At 39.3% G+C, this 12,566-nt stretch overlaps 1 protein-coding gene and 1 long non-coding RNA gene across 2 annotated transcripts in view; one reads left to right on the plus strand and one right to left on the minus strand.

Annotated features, from left to right (window-relative positions):
* Positions 1-12,033, plus strand: part of LOC122762748 (spectrin beta chain, non-erythrocytic 1-like) — a 46,102-nt gene extending 34,069 nt beyond the window's left edge. The window contains 10 exon segments of the mRNA XM_044017927.1: positions 1,067-1,224; positions 1,353-1,491; positions 2,494-2,578; positions 2,692-2,888; positions 2,969-3,069; positions 4,144-4,198; positions 9,970-10,172; positions 10,260-10,433; positions 11,159-11,201; positions 11,315-12,033. Coding sequence (XP_043873862.1) covers positions 1,067-1,224; positions 1,353-1,491; positions 2,494-2,578; positions 2,692-2,888; positions 2,969-3,069; positions 4,144-4,198; positions 9,970-10,172; positions 10,260-10,433; positions 11,159-11,201; positions 11,315-11,524 — 1,365 coding nt within the window. The 3' untranslated portion in view covers positions 11,525-12,033.
* Positions 5,264-6,169, minus strand: LOC122762749. The gene is made up of 3 exons (XR_006358764.1): positions 6,155-6,169; positions 6,122-6,123; positions 5,264-5,316 (listed from the first exon to the last, which is right to left on the minus strand). It is a non-coding gene; the product is annotated as an uncharacterized LOC122762749 (long non-coding RNA).
* Positions 12,034-12,566: the final 533 nt, after the last annotated feature.

Raw genomic sequence — 12,566 nt, forward strand, 5'->3', positions numbered from 1 at the left:
GCTTTGCTTCATTCTCAGATTTTCTGTTCAAAACTAAAATGTTGAGTCTTTAGTGACATTTTAGTGTTTTTTAGTGGCTGTGGTTCGTGTTAGCGCTGCTCGTTTGCAAATACTCGTAGTGTTTCTTTATCTTTCTGACATCACAAGGTGGGCGGGGTTAATCTGATGGAGACCCTGTAAACTCCACCCCTTGAGCTTGTGAAGAGTTACAAATACTACCAGTTATTTGCAACAAGTCTGTTTGATGAGTGAAGGTTTGAGCGAGTTCACGGCTGAAAACAGAAATAATCCAGCGGAGCTGCTTTTTAGCTGCTTGTGTTCGTCTGCGGCCATGTTTCCATCCACAGCAAGAAACATTATAATTATAATAATAATAAGAAGAAGAATGTTCATTATTGATAATAATCAATGTGACTGACAGATGATCAATAAGAGCTGTCAGGACCACAGTAACTGTAAGCAGATTGACTCTGATTTAATCCTCATTTTTGTGGATTTCTTGAACATTGAACAGATTTTTCTTAATATTCATTTGGTTTATTATTATTGTTATTATTACGTTTCATGTATGTATACAATCATTCATATAAACACTGAAGTCAACTCAGTGTTACTAGCTAAAGTTGTAGTTAAAGGTGTTAACTAGAATAACTAGTTAAAGTTATTCTAGTTAAAGTTGTTCTAGTTAAAGTCATAGTCAGTTTGAATCAGTTATGAATAAAATATAAAAGTAAAATGTATTTAAATGCTGAGTCATCTATAGCTCTGTATGTTGTTGTTTAAATAGCTAATGCTAGCTCACGTGTTAGCTCATGTGTTAGCTTTTTAGTTTAGGTGTTAGCTCAAGTGTTAGCTCAAATGTTAGCTCAGGTGTTAGCTCAATCAGACACCACCCCTAAACCTCACAGACAGACACATGGAGACAGAAGGACATTAAAGGACTGAGGCTGAATAAAAACAACTAAAATAAAATAAAACACTAAAAAGAAGTTTAATTAAAGGTTAAAAACAGCTTTGTTCCTCTGCTCTGACTCTTTGCTCCGCCTCCTCTCGCCCCCTCGTCCAGGTCCTGGACGCCTGGAAGGACCTACTGGACGCGGCAGAGGGGCGACGGGTGAAGCTGGTGGACACTGGGGACAAGTTCCGTTTCTTCAGTTTGGTGCGTGACTTGATGCTGTGGATGGAGGACGTCATCCGTCTGATCGAGGCCCAGGAGAAGCCCAGGTGACCCCGCCTTCTCTGTGAACCCATCTTCTCATGTGGAGAATACAGCGGGAGACAATGAATGAATGAATTTATTGTTTCAGGTAATGGTCAGTTTAACTCAGTAACGAAACGTGCTGGTTTTTCAGAGATGTGTCTTCAGTGGAGCTTCTGATGAACAACCATCAGGGAATCAAAGCAGAGATCGATGCTCGCAACGACAGCTTCACCGCTTGCATCGAGCTGGGGAAGACTCTGCTGGCCAGGAAACACTACGCTTCAGAGGAGGTGCTGACCACAACTGACCACAGCTGACCACAGCAGTCACCACAACTGACCACAGCAGTCACCACAATTGACCACAACTGACAAAAGCTGACCAGAACTGACCACAGCAGTGGCCACAGCTGACCACAACTGACCAAACTGACAAACAACTGACCACAACTAACCACAGCTGACCATAGCTGACCACAGCTGACCTCAGCAGTCACCACAACTGACAAAGCGACCACAACTGACCAGAACTGACCACAGCTGACCATAGCTGACCACAAAGGACCTCAGCAGTCACCACAACTGACAAAAGACTACAAATTGACCAGAACTGCAAATTCACAGCTGACCATAGCTGACCACAGCCAGACCAAAAACTGACCAAACTGGACAACAACTGACCACAACCAACCACAGCTGACCACAGCTGACCACAGCAGTCACTAACCGACCACAGCAGTCACCACAACTAACACAACTGACCACAGCTGACCATTAACCGACAACAGCTGACCACAGCTGACCACAGCAGTCACCACAACCGACTACAGCTGACCACAGCAGTCACCACAACCAACCACAGCTGACCACCAGCCACCACAACTGACAGCCGGATCAATAGCTGACCACAGCAGTCACCAACTGACACAGCTGACCATGAGCAGTCACCAATAACCGACCAGCAGTCACCATCCGACCACAGCAGTCACCAATAACCGACAAAAAGCTGACCACAACTGACCAAACTGACCATAGCTGACCACAGCTGTGACCAAAACTGACCACAGCAGTCACCACAACTAACACAACTGACCACAGCTGACCACAACTGACCACAGCTGACCGCAGCAGTGACCACAGCTGACCACAACTGACCACATCAGTGACCTCAGTGACCTTTTGTCCAGGGTTTTATGACAGTGTTTAAAATGTAATTCACTCATTCATAGTTTCATGTCGTGAAAATATGTTTGATGTAAAGTTTTCTTGTTTGAATGTTTTTTTTCTCCTCAGATTAAAGAAAAGTTGTTACAGTTGACGGACAAGAGGAAAGACATGATTGACAAGTGGGAGGACAGATGGGAGTGGCTTAGACTGGGTGAGAAACTTCACCACGCCCACTTTTACTCATATGTAATATGAGTAAAATGAGTAACATTGAGTAACATAGACTCAATGTGTGTGTGTGTGTGTCCCTATGTGTGTGTTCAGTCCTGGAGGTGCATCAGTTCTCCCGGGACGCGGGCGTGGCAGAGGCGTGGCTTCTGGGTCAGGAGCCGTACCTGTCGAGCAGAGAGATGGGTCAGAGTGTGGACGAGGTAGAGAAACTCATCAAACGCCACGAGGCCTTTGAGAAGTCAGCCGCGACCTGGGAGGAGCGATTCTCCGCCCTGGAGAGGCTGACCACGGTGAGACACACGAGACAAACTTGTGTGTGTGTGAAAGTAGAGAATCTATCTGGACAGAATGAAAAGTGTTTCTTTGTCAGATGGAGTTACTGGAAGTGAGAAGAAGTCAAGAGGAAGAAGAGAGGAGGAGACAAGCCCCGCCCACTGAGGCTCAGTCTGCCGATGCTACAGCTCAGCACAGGTGTGTGTTTGGCCTTGTGTTTGCCCTTGTGTTGACCTTGTGTTTGATCTTGTGTTGACCTTGTGTTTGATCTTGTGTTGACCTTGTGCTTGCCCTTGTGTTGACCTTTGTGTTTGATCTTGTGTTGACCTTGTGTTTGACCTTGTGCTGACCTTGTGTTTGACCTTTTGTGTTTGACCTTGTGTTTGCCCTGTGTTGACCTTGTGTTTGATCTTGTGTTGACCTTGTGTTTGACCTTGTGTCTGCCCTTGTGTTGACCTTTGTGTTTGACCTTGCTGACCTTTGTGTTAGACCTTTTGTTAGACCTTTTGTTTCACCCTTGTGGCTTGCCCTTGTGTCAGACCTTGTGTTGACTCGCTTGCCCTTGTGTTAGACCTTGTGTTTGATCTTGTGTTGACCTTGTGTTTGAACTGTTTGCCCTTGTATTGACCTTTGTGTTTGCCCTTGTGTTTGACCTTGGGTTGACTCTGTGTTAGGACCTTTTGTTAGACCTTTTGTTTGCCCTTGTGCTTGCCCCTTGTGTTAGACCTTGTGTTGACCTTGTGTTTGCCCCTGTGTTAGACCTTGTGTTGACCTTGTGTTTCTGATCTTGCTGACCTTGTGTTTGCCCTTGTGTTTGCCCCTTGTGTTGACCTTGTGTTTGCTCCCCTGTGTTTGACTTTGCTGACCTTGTATTAGACCTTTGTTTGACCTTTTTGTGCTGACCTTTGTTGACCTTTGTGTTTGGATCCTTTGGGTTGACTTTGTAAGTTAGACCTTTGTTTGACCTTGTGTTTGACCTTGTGTTTGACTCTGAGTTGACCTTGTGTTTGACCTTCTATTTGACATTGGGTTGACCTTGTGTTAGACCTTTTGTTTGCTCCTTGTGTTTGACCTTGTGTTTGACCTTGAGTTGACCTTGTGTTGACCTTTTGTTTGCCCTTGTGTTTGCCCTTGTGTTTGCCCTTGTGTTAGCCCTTGTGTTAGACCTTGTGTTGACCTTGTGTTGACCTTGTGTTTGATCTTGTGTTGACCTTGTGTTTGACCTTGTGTTGACCTTGTGTTGACCTTGTGTTTGACCTTGTGTGTCTACAGGGAGGGAGAGTCGCTGTCTCAGAACGGTCTTCAGTCAGACCAGGATCCTGCTAGGGTTAGTTATCGTTCACCTGCCTACAAGAAATACAGCAGCAGCATCCTGCAGAGCCACAGAGCCACCGACGCTCCATGAACACACACACACACACACACACCTTTCTCTTCAGTTGTTTTTGTTTCTTCTCGTTCATTTTAATAATTATTTTATTTCATGAGTGAAAGATTTTAAATGAACCAATTATTAGGTTAGTCTCGTTATTGAGGATCAACATTCACCACTTCATTTTAAACATGAGGAACAACATTCACCACTTCATTTTAAGCATGAGGAGCAACATTCACCACTTCGTTAAACATGAGGAACAACATTCACAACTTCATTTTAAACATGAGGAACAACATTCACCACTTCATTTTAAGCATGAGGAGCAACATTCACTACTTCATGTTAACCATGAGGAACATCATTCATCACTTCATTTTAAACATGAGGAACAACATTCACCAATTAATGTTAAACACGAGGAACAACATTCACCACTTAATTTTAAACATGAGGAACAACATTCACCACTTAATTTTAAACATAAATAACATCATTCACAACTCATTTTAAAACACGAACAACATTCACAACTTCATTTTAAACATGGAACATCATTCACAACTTCATTTTAAACATGAGGAACAGCATTCACAACTTCATTTTAAACATGAGGAACATCATTCACCACTTCATGTTAAACATGAGGAACAGCATTCACCACTTCATTTTAAACATGAGGAGCAACATTCACTACTTCATGTTAACCATGAGGAACATCATTCATCACTTCATTTTAAACATGAGGAACAACATTCACCAATTAATGTTAAACACGAGGAACAACATTCACCACTTAATTTTAAACATGAGGAACAACATTCACCACTTAATTTTAAACATAAATAACATCATTCACATCATTTTAAACACAAGGAACAACATTCACAACTTCATTTTAAACATGAGGAACATCATTCACAACTTCATTTTAAACATGAGGAAGCATTAAACTTCATTTTAAACATCAGCATTCAGCATGTTAAACATGAAACAGCATTCACCACTTCATTTTACATGAGGAGCAACATTCACTACTTCATGTTAACCATGAGGAACATCATTCATCACTTTTTAAACATGAGGAACAACATTCACCAATTAATGTTAAACACGAGGAACAACATTCACCACTTAATTTTAAACATGAGGAACAACATTCACCACTTAATTTTAAACATAAATAACATCATTCACAACTTCATTTTAAACAGGAACAACATTCACAACTTCATTTTAAACATGAGGAACATCATTCAACTTCATTTTAAGCATGAGGAGCAACATTCACTACTTCATGTTAACCATGAGGAACATCATTCATCACTTCATTTTAAACATGAGGAACAACATTCACCAATTAATGTTAAACACGAGGAACAACATTCACCACTTAATTTTAAACATGAGGAACAACATTCACCACTTAAACATAAATAACATCATTCACAACTTCATTTTAAACACGGGAACAACATTCACAACTTCATTTTAAACATGAGGAACATCATTCACAACTTCATTTTAAACATGAGGAACAGCATTCACAACTTCATTTTAAACATGAGGAACATCATTCACCACTTCATGTTAAACATGAGGAACAGCATTCACCACTTCATTTTAAACATGAGAGCAACATTCACTACTTCATGTTAACCATGAGGAACATCATTCATCACTTCATTTTAAACATGAGGAACAACATTCACCAATTAATGTTAAACACGGAACAACATTCACCACTTAATTTTAAACATGAGGAACAACATTCACCACTTAATTTTAAACATAAATAACATCATTCACAACTTCATTTTAAACACAAGGAACAACATTCACAACTTCATTTTAAACATGAGGAACATCATTCACAACTTCATTTTAAACATGAGGAACAGCATTCACTTCATTTTAAAATGAGGAACAGCATTCACCACTTCATGTTAAACATGAGGAACAGCATTCACCACTTAATTTTAAACATGAGGAGCAACATTCACTACTTCATGTTAACCATGAGGAACATCATTCACAAATTCATTTTAAACATGAGGAACAACATTCATCACATCATTTTAAACATGAGGAACAACATTCACCACTTCATTTTAAACATGAGGAACAACATTCATCACATCATTTTAAACATGAGGAACAACATTCACAACTTCATTTTAAACATGAGGAACAACATTCACCAATTAATGTTAAACACGAGGAACAACATTCACCACTTAATTTTAAACATGAGGAACAACATTCACCACTTAATTTTAAACATAAATAACATCATTCACAACTTCATTTTAAACACGAGGAACAACATTAAATAACATCATCATTCACAACTTCATTTTAAACATGAGGAACAGCATTCACAACTTCATTTTAAACATGAGGAACAGCATTCACCACTTCATGTTAAACATGAGGAACAGCATTCACCACTTCATTTTAAACATGGCGAACATCATTCACCACTTCCTGACATTCCAACACGTTCATGTTACTTTTATATTCATGTATTCATAACCTCTGATTATATTCATATCTTCATGAGTTTGTTTGGTTCAGAAAATGTGTAAAATATTGATCAGTGGAAATGATGATGAAAGGGTGATGAAGTGATGATGAAAGGGTGATGAAGTGATGATGAAAGGGTGATGAAGTGATGATGAAAGGGTGACACACAGAGAGACAGAGCTGTTTTTCTTAAATCCAATCCTCCCTCATTTTTCTTCTCTCCATCTCTCTCTCTCTGTCTCTCTCGCTCGCTCTGTGTCTTTCTCTCTCTCTCTCTCTCTCTCTCTCCTGTAGCTCGACCCTCTCGCCCTCCTCTCTCCTCACTTCTTCATATTTTTCTTTGTTTCCATGGTGATTTACAAACTCACTGTGTGGAGTATTTATTGATGTCATCAACATAATTATATATCATATAAATATATATCATAATTAATTATATTTATGTTACGATGTCTTCCTTCCTTTTATTCTTAAATATTGAAAGTCTTAAAATAAAACATAAGTTTGATCATTAACATAATCTGCAATATTTGTTAAGTGTAATGTTTCATATATTTATGATATAATAACAAGATATTTTGTTACAAAATGACACAAATGGAAAACTAACATTCATCTCAATTCTTAACATTTCAATTCTTAAAAATGTTTTTATTCATGTGTGTGTGCGCATATATGTGTGTCTGCATGTGTGCGTGTGTGTGTGCGTGTGTGTGAAGTTCCATGGTTCATATTGTCACTGTTTCACTTCCTGCTGCATGTCTCCACTCACACATCCCATAATAAACCCTGTCACACCCAATCACTGGTTCATCTGTTTATTAACCAGTTGTAACGTCTCATGTGTTGTTGTTGTTGTTGCATGTTGTCACCATCATTATTAGTTTATAAGTTTCATTTTTCCTCATGTTCTTCATGATTTTCATCCTTCCTTTTATTACATTCATACATTATTTCATGTATACACAATATCATGTATACATTCAGACATGAACTCATCAAAACACTTTTGAGTCGTTTTATTCAAACAGTTGACCAAAATCAATGATTTACTGACCATTTACTTGCAAAAGTCCTTCTGTAAAAAGCCCGAAAAGTCCTTCAGTAAAATCTCTTAAATCTCTTATAGTCCTTTAGTAAAAGTCCTTAAGGTCGTTCAGTAAAAGTTTTTCAGTAAAAAGTCCTTCAGTAAAAAATCCTAAAAGTTGTTCAGTAAAAATTCGTTCAGTAAAAGTCGTTCAGTAAAAAGCCCGAAAAGTCCTTCAGTAAAATCTCTTAAATCTCTTATAGTCCTTTAGTAAAAGTCCTTAAGGTCGTTCAGTAAAAGTTTTTCAGTAAAAAGTCCTTCAGTAAAAAATCATAAAAGTTGTTCAGTAAAAATTCGTTCAGTAAAAGTCGTTCAGTAAAAAGTCGTTCAGTAAAAGTTGTTCAGTAAAAAGTCATTCAGTAAAAGTCGTTCAGTAAAAAGTCCTTCAGTAAAAGTCCTTCAGTAAAAGTTGTTCAGTAAAAAGTCATTGAGTAAAAGTCCTTCAGTAAAAAGTCCTTTAGTAAAAGTCGTTCGGTAAAAGTTGTTAATTAAAAAGTCGTTCAGTAAAAGTTGTTCATTAAAAAGTCGTTCAGTAAAAAGTCAGTAAAAGTCCTTCAGTAAAGTCTGTCAGTAAAGTCCTTCAGTAAAAGTCTTCAAAAAGTCAGTCAGTAAAAGTCGTTCAGTAAAAGTCGTTCAGTAAAAAGTCCTTCAGTAAAAGTCCTTCAGTAAAAAGTCCGTCAGTAAAAGCCGTTCAGTAAAAGTAAGCTCAGTAAAAAGTCCTTCAGTAAAAGTCCTTCAGTAAAAAGTCATTCAGTAAAAAGTCCTTCAGTAAAGTCCTTCAGTAAAGTCTGTCAGTAAAAGTCCTTCAGTAAAGTCTTCAGTAAAAAAAGTCCGTCAGTAAAAGTCGTTCAGTAAAAAGTCCTTCAGTAAAAAGTCCTTCAGTAAAGTCCTTCAGTAAAAGTCTGTCAGTAAAAGTCCTTCAGTAAAGTCTTCAGTAAAAAGTCCGTCAGTAAAGTCGTTCAGTAAAAGTCCTTCAGTAAAAGTCCTTCAGTAAAAAGTCCTTCAGTAAAAAGTCCGTCAGTAAAAGCCGTTCAGTAAAAGTCGCTCAGTAAAAAGTCCTTCAGTAAAAGTCCTTCAGTAAAAGTCATTCAGTAAAAAGTCCTTCAGTAAAAGTCCAAAAAGTCCTTCAGCCCCAGGATTGGATCTGGCCTCTGGACTGTTGTGAAACTGAGGGTCCACCGTTTGTCCAGCTCTTGAAGATCTCAGGGTAATGAGCATCTGTGTGCTTTGGTTTGGTTTGGTTTGGAACGATCACTTCTGTTCTCACCAATGATGATCTGTAACAATTTCCAAATAATTTTATGGATAATTGTTTGAGATGATTATTTTCTTTCCCTCTTCTGTCTTCTTCACACTGTACACGTGTGTTTGATGCATGTCCTCTAATCTGTGTGTGTGTGTGTGTGTGAGCTCAGTGAAAACATGGCTGTCAGCTGGGACACTTGAAACACTTGTGTAATAAAATCTCTGTCAGTTTACGTCTCTGATATCAAGGTCACATGATCACGTCTTTATTTCATTGTGAAACTGAAGTTTCTAAACCACTCACTCTCCCACATACACACACTCACTTGAAATCAGTGATTTTAGGTGGCGGGGACACAGGAGCTCTGCTGCCTCGTGTGGTCACTTTGTGTCACTGAGGTTAATCTGAACTATGCATTTAAAACAAGGAGGCAGCAGTGTGTGATGTTAAAATCACTGATTTTCTCTATGAGGTTTGACGTGGGAGACTGAGATAAAGACAAGGACATGCCCTTAAGAGACTAGGTTTTAAGTGGCTAAAATCTGAATCTTTTGTAAGATTAATGTAGATTAAAGATTAAATCTTAACGTAATATTCTAGATTAATGTGCTGTAGTTTTTTTTTTTCATCACTCTTTGTTAGAATGAATTAAGTTGTTTTGTCTGTTTGAAGACGTTTATATGAGACAAACACAGAAGGGCTTTTTTGGATTGTAATGTTAGTTTTGAGGGAAATGTCTGATTGTGCTTTGCTCTGCATGTTGCAGCTGATAACTGATCCACAGCTTCTGTCAACATGATTATTAATGATTGATTACTTTTGCTAGAGTGACGTCCGTCCACTGACTCTGTCCTCTGTCTCCAGGACAACGAGGAAGGAGGCGAGGTGGTGAACGGGACATCGGAGCCCAGCCCCTCTGCGTCTCCCGGGGCAACTCGTAAATCAAAGGTCAGTCAGGCCGCGACACTGCCGGCCAAAAGCCATCAGGACGCTCCGACGTCCCAGCTGGAGGGCTTCCTGCACCGCAAGCATGAGTGGGAGGGGCCTAACAAGAAGGCATCAAACAGGTGGGCGGTCTGTTTAAGAGAACAGCCATTCCCATGATCCTCTGCTGTTGTCGTGATTGTTTTCATTGTGACATGGTGTCTCTGCAGGTCATGGCACAACGTTTACTGTGTGATCAACCAGCAAGAGCTGGGATTCTACAAAGACCAGAAGAACGCGGCTCAGGGAATTCCCTACCACAGCGAGATCCCTGTCAGCCTGAAGGACGCCGTCTGCGAGGTGGCTCTGGATTACAAGAAGAAGAAACACGTCTTCAAACTCAAGTGAGACAAGGGTCATAATTTGTGATCATCTTTTATATAATCTGTGATCATCTTTGACACAATCTGTGATCATCTTTGACACAATTTGTGATCATTTTTCATATAATCTGTGATCATTTTTCATATAATCTGTGATCATCTTTGACATAATCTGTGATCATCTTTCATATAATCTTTGACATAATTTGTGATCATCTTTCAGATAATCTGTGATCATTTTTGATATAATCTGTGATCATCTTTGACATAATCTGTGATCATCTTTTATATAATCTTTGACATAATTTGTGATCATCGTTCATATAATATGTGATCATTTTTGATATAATCTGTAATCATCTTTTATATAATCTTTGATCATCTTTCATATAATATGTGATCATTTTTGACATAATCTGTGATCATCTTTCATATAATCTGTGATAATCTTTTATTTTGATAATCTTGATAATCTTTCATGAGTGTCCAGAAAAGCACTATATAAGTATGATGTATTATTATTATTATAATAATCTTTGATAATCCTTGATAATACTTGATAATATCTGATAATCCTTGATAACCTTTGATATTCATTGATATTCTTTAATATTCTTTGATAATCTTTGATCTTGATAATCCTTGATATTCTTTGATATTCTTTGATATTCTTTGATATTCTTTGATATTCTTTGATAAATTTTGATTTAATCTTTGATAATTTTTTATAATCTTAATCCCCTCAGAATCACTGACGGGAATGAGTATCTCTTCCAAACCAAAGATGATGTGAGTAAAAAAAAACTTTATTTAAATCCTGTTTGCTGCTCAATGGATGAATGAATGAATGAATGATGTCTGGTCTGACTCCGCCCCCTCCACCTTCTCTTCTTTGTCCACAGGAGGAGATGAACTCGTGGATCTCAACCATCTCAGCCGCCGTGGCAGGTGAAAGGTCAGAGGTGATGCCCAGCAGCCACAGCACCCCCGCGACCGCCGCACACGCTCAGACGCTGCCAGCCTCTGTCGCCTCGGCAACCGCTGAGTCCAGCCCAGGCAAGAGAGAAAAAGACAAGGAGAAGCGCTTTAGTCTGTTCAGCAAAAAGAAATAGATGCTCCCTCCTTCTCTCCTTCTCTCCTTCCTTGCTCCCTTGATTCCTCTCTCCTCCGGTGCTGTTTGGGGCTCACTCCTCTTCATTGACTTGTCTGTGGTCAAGTGTTTGATGAAGATGTTTTTATTTAGTTTGATCTTAACAAAGAAGAATGAATCCACATGTAATCAATGAATCATTTAACTGATTTAAGTTTAAATAACAAATAACAAAATGTCAACAACACTGAGACAATTATTCGCAGATGTTTTGTCATAAAATCCCAAACAGACACTTCCTCTTCCTCTCAAAGTACGACTCATGAAGCATGAAGCTCCGAGCCAAAACTCTCCACTCTGTGCCTCAGACGTCTGGTTTGGCTCAGAAAAACAACAACAACAACAACAACAACAACATCATCATCTTCATCTTCTCACCGCCTGACTGTAAACAACTGTTTCCTCTGTCAGAGTTTTGTAAGAAAAAGAATCAGAGGAGAAATAAAACAAACAAACAAATAAATAAAAACAGGAAAGATGAAGAAAAGTCAATAAATCAATAACCACAGGTGTGTGTGCATGTGCGCGCAGGTGTGCGTGTGTGTGAGTGAGTGCATGCATGTGAGTGAGTGCATGTGTGTGTGAGTGAGTGCATGCATGTGAGTGAGTGCAGTGAGTGCATACGAGTGCATGTGTGTGTGAGTGGTACATGCATGTGAGTGAGTGCATGTGTGTGTGTGAGTGGTGAGGTGCATGCGTGTGTGTGTAGTGAAGTGCATTATTGTGTGAGTGAGTAAGTGCATGCGTGTGTGGTGAGTTGCTTACATGTGTGTGTGTGTGAGTGAAGTGCGTGTGTGTGTGTGTGTGAGTGAGTGCATGCGTGTGTGTGTGTGTAGATGCGTGTGTGTGTGTGTGTAGTAGGTGCATGCGTGTGTGTGTGTGTAGTGCCTGTGTGTGTGTGAGAGTGAGTGCATGCGTGTGTGTGTGTGAGTGAGTGCATGCGTGTGTGTGTGTGTGTAAAAGCTTCAGGCAGCTGCTGTCATAGAAATAAAACAACAATATAA

Source organism: Solea senegalensis, unplaced genomic scaffold, assembly GCF_019176455.1.
Source record: "Solea senegalensis isolate Sse05_10M unplaced genomic scaffold, IFAPA_SoseM_1 scf7180000016056, whole genome shotgun sequence".
Classification (NCBI taxonomy): Eukaryota; Metazoa; Chordata; class Actinopteri; order Pleuronectiformes; family Soleidae; genus Solea; species Solea senegalensis.